Below are 6,899 nucleotides of genomic sequence, written 5' to 3'. Positions count from 1 at the left end.
ATCCTCAAAAAACCTAAGAATTAAAGTTTTTTAATCATTGGGAGTCTATATTTCATTTAATTTTGTTCAAATAAAAAATATGCACATCGTGAAAATTACATATTTTGTCGGAAAAGGTCTCAGCTTTCAGAAAAAAATATCAAATTAGATGTATCAAACGCCGCACAGTCATAAAAATCGTTTTTCCTATTTTAAACGACTTTTAAAGGGTCTTCTGTAACTTAAAATAAAAAATGGATATTTTCGTTGGAAAGCTGAGAATTTTTCCTATGAAAAACTATTATGTGATCATTTTTTTTTTAAATTGTTTCCTTCAAAAAAAGTAATGAAAAAGTTGAAATTAAAAATTTTTAAAAAATTCAAAAAATCATAACTTTGAAACTGCTGCATATTAAAGGCTCAAATTTTCAGAGAATTTTTTTTTAAATACATGGAAAGACTCGACAAAGTTTGAATCAAATCGTCGAGGGTCGCCCCGTAAAAATAACTTTATTTGGTGGAATCACCCATATGCATCTTGAATAACATAAAATTCAAGAAAACATATTAACAATATGAAAAAAATAGCATTATTATATTAATTTTACTGTTCGTTTCTTGGTACATCAAAATGAACCCGTGCCCAGTACCGGAACAGCCAATCATATTAATTTTATTCATGTTATCGATAGACATTAACGGTGAGTTTTATTGACTGGCTAAATCAAGTGCAATATTAATTACTTGAAGAGCTCAAAAATTCACAAATAATAATGTTTCCGAGCTCCCTGAGCTCGGAAATAACGGTAAGTTTTGGGGCTGGCCCGCAGGGTCAGGCGGTTTATAGATTTTTTTTTCATCATTTTTATAGTATAACCACAAATAATTTATTTTGTTTCTATTCTTCAGTTCAAAATATTTATTTTCATTGAATATTTAATCATTTGAAAATTTTAAATACATTTTACATTATGAGTGTGATATAGCAGACATTAGACAAATTTAAAATTATTAATAAATCTAGTAAATAATTAATAAAATGAAATTTTAAAAAATGCGCATTCAAAAAATTTTGAAATTAATAGTGCTTTTTTTATAAATATTATTTTTTTGATTATTTACCTTATTTATTCATAACTTTAAATTCGTCTGATATCTGCTACATTCACACTCGTTTTACATTAATATTATTTAATAATTGTTAATATTATCACTATAAAGAAATACTAAAAATAACTTATTTTACTTACTGTTCCAGTATTAGGACAACCGAATTCCGGTATTAGGACAAGGTTATTTCAGCGTTCCGGTATTGGGTCTTTTGGGTATCATTGAAATTTTTTTTATATCAAATTTAAGAAAAATAAACTAATTTCAGTATTTTTGAACAAGTAAATTTCTATTCTATATGGTGTAATAAATTATTTTGGTTTATAATCTATTTGAATAATTTTAAAACGATAAAAATTAGTCGTATACCCTTCGTCGTTCCGGTATTGGGACATTTACCTGGTAAGGTGAAAATCGAAATAATTGACAATATAGAAAGTATATCATACATTAAAAATTTATTTACTACATTTAATGTCAATGTATAAATTCTTTCAACGCATAAAAAAAAAATATATTATGAAGAATTTAAAAATATAATTGGCTAAATACTTGATAATATTTGTGATGCCAAAAAAGAAGTTAAGATTTTTTTTTTTTTTTTTACTAATAAAGAAATTTAATTGTTTTTTCAAATATACAGAATTATAAATTCAACATTTTTAGTGATTAACAAATAATAAAAATAATGTACATACAGTAAAAAAAACAATATTCAAATATATATAGTACTTTTTTACTTTAGGAATATTTATTGTCCAGACACAGTGAAAATATTATATAATATATTGAAATATGTATTATAAAATATATGTAATAAGTTATAGTTAAATAAGGATTTATGCAAAAACTTGTAATGGTCTTGAAAGTATCGTATATTTTATTGTTTAATAATACGTGTTTTTCAAGACTTTTGCTTTTATTTTTTTTATTTTTTTTTCCTCATAGGAGAAAAGTACGATTTTGTTTCCGCTATACAAAATTCTTTCAAATTGTTTATTTCTGTAATGAGTTGTTTTTCGAGAGTCAATAAGCTTATAATAAAGGGAAAATTTTTCAACAGCCTTGAAAGTCAACTTTTAATTAAATTTTTATAAAAAATTTCTAATATTTAATATTACCCAAACATAGATACTTGATATCCAAAAAATCATCAACTCCATGTTTAGAACCCTCTCTACCCAATCCCGACTCTTTGACCCCACCAAACGCCGCTTCGGCACACGAAATTAATCCTTCATTAACTCCAATCATACCCACTTCCATTTTTCTTGCAACTCTAAAAATCTGTGATAAATTTTCCGAATAAAAGTATCCCGCCAACCCAACATTAATATTGTTAGCATTCTCTAATACCTGATCTTCGTTCTCAAATTCATGAATCACAGCAATCGGTCCAAAAATTTCTTTTTTAAAAATTTCCATATTCTCATTGACACCAGTTAACAACGTAGGAGAATAAAAAAGCTCCCCTAAATTTTTTAACCGCTTACCACCGCAAAGAAGTTTTGCCCCCTTATTTACGGCATCACGTACCAAATTATCAACCATATCGATCTGGCTCTTTTTAATAAGTGGACCATGAGTAACACCCGGTTTCATACCGTCACCTAACACTATATCGCGTTGTATATGCTCTAAAAACTTACTGGTAAATTCATGGAAGACATTTTTATGTACGTAAAATCGATTTGCAGATACGCAAGTTTGACCTGTATTACGAAATTTGCAAACCATGGCACTTGATACCGCCAGTTCAATATTCGCTGATTCAAAAACAATAAACGGTGCATTACCACCTAACTCTAAGCAAACCTTTTTAACGTTATCGGCACACTGCCGATACAAAATTTTACCGACTTGAGTAGAACCGGTAAATGAGACAACTCGGATACGTTCATCATCACAAATAGTTTTACCAACACTAGGTGAATTACTCGTATTCGTCGTAATAACATTAATAACACCTGAGGGAAATCCTGCTTTTTCAGCTAATTGGGCAAGCGCCAGCGCCGTTAATGGGGTATCTTCTGAGGGTTTTATTACACACGTGCAACCAGCAGCTATTGCAGCGCCAGCTTTTCGTGTAATCATTGCATGTGGAAAATTCCATGGTGTAATAAGTGCTGCTACACCTGCAGGTTGTTTGAGAATCATCAGTTTACGATTGTCTGTTGTCGGTGGCAGAATTTCACCATTAATACGACGCGATTCTTCGGAAAACCATTCGATGAATGAATTGCCATAAGCAATTTCAGCACGTGATTCAGCCAGAGATTTACCATTTTCTTGAGTTAATATTTTAGCTAATTCTTCTGAGTGTTCGACCATCAAATTGTACCAGGTTCGAAGCAAGTTGGCACGATATTTTGCAGTAGTATTACTAAAGCTTTTGAATGCTTCTGTGGCTGCGTCGATAGCTAGCTTCGTATCTTGAGCATCCATGTCGGGGACTGAAGCAATCACAGACTGATTTGATGGATTTAAAATTTCAAATTTGGTACCTCCTTGGGCAGTGACCCATTTTCCATTAATGAATCCTTGAGTTTTTATTAACGAGAGTTTGCGACTTAAAACTGGAGATGCTATCTTTGATAATAAATTCTTTGATGACAACATTTTAGACGGTAAATCTGAAAAAATTTTAAGTAAGAAAGATTTAACGCTAATAAATTTGTTTGAGAAATAATAACTTTATACCGTATTCTCAGTACTTACTTTTATAACAAATTAAAATTCCAATTGAACTCAATTTCATTCTCTGATGTTAACTAAATGGTCATGATAGTCTAATCTAGACTGATTAAATAAAAAGCCCCCTATTCGAAATTATAAAAAAAATCAATCTTGTTTTATATTGTAATAATGTGCGTAAGGCTTAAATATTGAAGGAGGAATTTAATATTCGACTTACATTATCAGACATTGCTCCAGTTTATCTATCATAAAATTCCAACATGATAGTATTGATTGCTAATGTAAACAAATTAACAATGATAATTGGTGATAGTAACTGATCATCAAATTAATAGAAATTTCACATATCTCCGGATATTATCAAAGAACCAGTGTTGACACGTTGACAGCTTGGAAAGATAAAATTATATGTTCAATGCTGTAAAATTTAAAAATTATTTAGTTTTAAAAAATTATGGTTCACCAATTCTAATTCTAAATTAAAACAATAAACAACGAGAATAAAATTATTCGCAGTGACTTTGTCGCCTAACGGAGGCAAGGTTGCCAGAAAAGTTTTAACGAAAACCACCGATGAGCGGCGTTTGAGTAGCCCGAATGTAGCTAATACCGAAAGGATATAACTTGACAAAATTAAAAAATTTTTTTTTTATAAAATTTTTTACAAACATTAATAAAAACGTTTTAGAAAAAATTATAAAACATTGCATATTTTTGTTACAATGTAAATAATTTTTAACGATAAAAATATAACTTTTAATATTAAATAATATATTTCAACTTGTAATCATAATAAAACGTAACTGCTTAATTAAATTTTTTTTCTTAAAGATTAAGTAAACAATTAAATTATTAATGATGTTATAAATAGAGCGTATTATGAGTTATTATATATACATATATATATATATATATATATATATATATATATATATATATAATAGCTTTATTATAAATATTTTAACATAAATGTTTTAAAATATAATGACAAGTTGTTTTCAATTATTTAAAGGCGCTTTTAGCAATTTAGCAGAGGTCTCAATAGATATTAAACAAACATCTAATGATTAATCCCATTTGAATAATTTCTCATTATAATAATTCTAAATTTAAAAACTGTATTTCTTTGTATTATTTTTCATGATACCAGTATGGAAGCTTAAAGTTTCAGTGTCTCTACAGCCAGTCGAAGCAAGCCAATTTCAAGCCGATGCTGCAAACAACTACTAGCAAATCCGCAATTCACAAATACCTTCATACAGCGGGAAGAAACATGCGTGTTTGTTCCCTTGGGTAAGAACCCAATTGTTTCTGCCCGATGTTGGTTATATTTAATGTTGCAGCCTTATTACTCACATTTGTTTGCTTGTCACTTGAGTATACTCATTTAAGTTCTTAAGTGATAGTTTTAATTAACCAAATTCAATTACTAAAAAATGAGTCAAAAAAATATTTTTGTCTTATTTACTATTTAATAAGTGACTGTAAATTAAAGATTTCTCATTCTCTAACAGTTCTGTATGGTCGGCTTAAAATTAACTTGTTTCTTACTGACTGCTGACACCGAATCTTGAGATTCCAATGCAGATCATCATGAAAAATATGGTGTGTAACTCGCCTACGGCTCGGGCAGCCAAGTTCACCCTAGTCTGATATCGTTTTGTTTCATTCTTCTCACAGAATATACTATGATGGCACTCTATGACATTTAACTTATATCTGCAAATGACTAGTCATTTTTCAATTAATTTAATTATTGCGTGGATTATTTGTATTCAAGTTTTACACACATTTCTTTGTAGGTCAATTGGTGGAGCAGGCTATGGGAAATCCAATTTCTCGTTTTCCGTGCAATAGAAATTCTAAGCTTGAAGCATGGAGAATAGAAACAGTCTCTATTCTCCATGGCTTGAAGGTAGCTCTTTACAAGCTTTATCCCTGATAGCCAGTTGAGCTCAACTAACAATCAAATTGCGCGTAAATTTCACGTCAGATTAAAGCTGCTATTTGACGTACTCGAGACATCAAAAATTTAGTAGAAAAATTTGACTGCAAAAGTAGCTCAAATTGACCTAAATTGTTTTGATTCGATTTTACCGTTTGATACATATTGATGAAAAGTCAGCTCGTGACATCTAGCAACTATTCAACAAAATAAATTTAACAATTAAAAAGTGAAAAATATCTCTCCACAGTTGAGACCTTGTTGAAGTCATTTGTTGCGTCTCAAATTTTGATGTCTCACAGACGTCAAATTGCAGTTTTAAACTTACATCAAATTTATGTGAAATTTGACGTTAAAAAGAGCTCAAAAGTAAAAAGATATCGTTATTAACCTTAAATATGAAGCGATATGAAATCTTAAAAATAGAGATTTAACAAAAAACTAATAAAGAAACTTTTGTAATAATAATAATATGATTTATGTCATTTCATATTTATTGCATCATTTAATGGTTAAAAGCTATTTCAAAAGACAATTTTAAAATGGTACATGAAAAAATTATTTTTATTCGTCTTTAAAATGATTACCTGTACAAGCTAAAACTAAAATATCTCGGTAAATTTCGGTAATACAATGATCGATTTCTTTAATAGTATTTATTTAAGAATAAATTATAATTAAAAATTTTCGTCACAAACGCCTATGTAGATGCAAATGATCAAATTCATGGCGGTTTTTAATGTGACCGTAAATTTTGCATCGATTCTCAAAAAATTCTTTATTAAAAAATTCCGTCAAAAACGTCTATATAGATGCAAATGACAAAATTTGTGACCGTTTAAAACGTGACGGTCATTCCAGCATCACAAAATTTTTTGGGTGCCATCTTTTTGTCCTAACAATAAGTTCTTTCGAGTCGAAAAGTATTTCGATTGAATATTATTCCCCGTATAGTTAAGAGTCAAATGATGTTAATAATGACTGTATTTATTTCTAGTGGATGTTTGAGACAGATTTGTATTTAGTCAGTTGCATTTAATGTTGTTTCCTTTAAATACAGATGGCTGATAGTAGCAGTACAAGATGGTGACTTAGTAATGTAGAAAGATGTCAAATTATGAATAGTTGTACATCGAACTGATGTTATGTATTTGCATACAGTGATTAA

The 6,899-nt window shown here is 29.1% G+C and overlaps 1 protein-coding gene across 5 annotated transcripts; it reads right to left on the bottom strand.

The window, feature by feature from the left end:
- Positions 1-1,754: 1,754 nt before the first annotated feature.
- LOC103569665 (succinate-semialdehyde dehydrogenase [NADP(+)] GabD) lies at positions 1,755-5,804 on the bottom strand. 5 transcript variants are annotated; one of them, XM_008547062.3, is made up of 4 exons: positions 5,577-5,804; positions 4,004-4,204; positions 3,808-3,908; positions 1,755-3,722 (listed from the first exon to the last, which is right to left on the bottom strand). In XM_008547062.3, the coding sequence occupies exons 3-4, from the start codon at positions 3,845-3,847 to the stop codon at positions 2,194-2,196; spliced, it is 1,569 nt and encodes a 522-aa protein (XP_008545284.1). In that variant the 5' UTR covers positions 3,848-3,908; positions 4,004-4,204; positions 5,577-5,804; the 3' UTR covers positions 1,755-2,193. The 5 variants fall into 5 exon arrangements, with proteins under 5 accessions (XP_008545284.1, XP_008545286.1, XP_008545287.1 ...); XM_008547064.3 differs by lacking the exon at positions 5,577-5,804 and adding an exon at positions 5,143-5,366; XM_008547065.3 differs by lacking the exon at positions 5,577-5,804 and adding an exon at positions 5,039-5,129.
- Positions 5,805-6,899: the final 1,095 nt, after the last annotated feature.

This window comes from Microplitis demolitor, chromosome 10 (assembly GCF_026212275.2).
Source record: "Microplitis demolitor isolate Queensland-Clemson2020A chromosome 10, iyMicDemo2.1a, whole genome shotgun sequence".
NCBI lineage: Eukaryota > Metazoa > Arthropoda > Insecta > Hymenoptera > Braconidae > Microplitis > Microplitis demolitor.
The sequence above is the reverse complement of the archived record's forward strand: the minus strand, read 5'-3'. Positions and strand labels throughout refer to the sequence as shown.

Excerpts from the sequence above, each read along its gene's own strand:
- LOC103569665 (XM_008547062.3), bottom strand. The coding sequence starts at position 3,847 with ATGAAATTGAGTTCAATTGGAATTTTAATTTGTTATAAAA. Across the intron at positions 3,723-3,807 it reads AATTTTAATTTGTTATAAAA|ATTTACCGTCTAAAATGTTG; the intron begins GTAAGTACTGAG and ends AAATTTTTTCAG.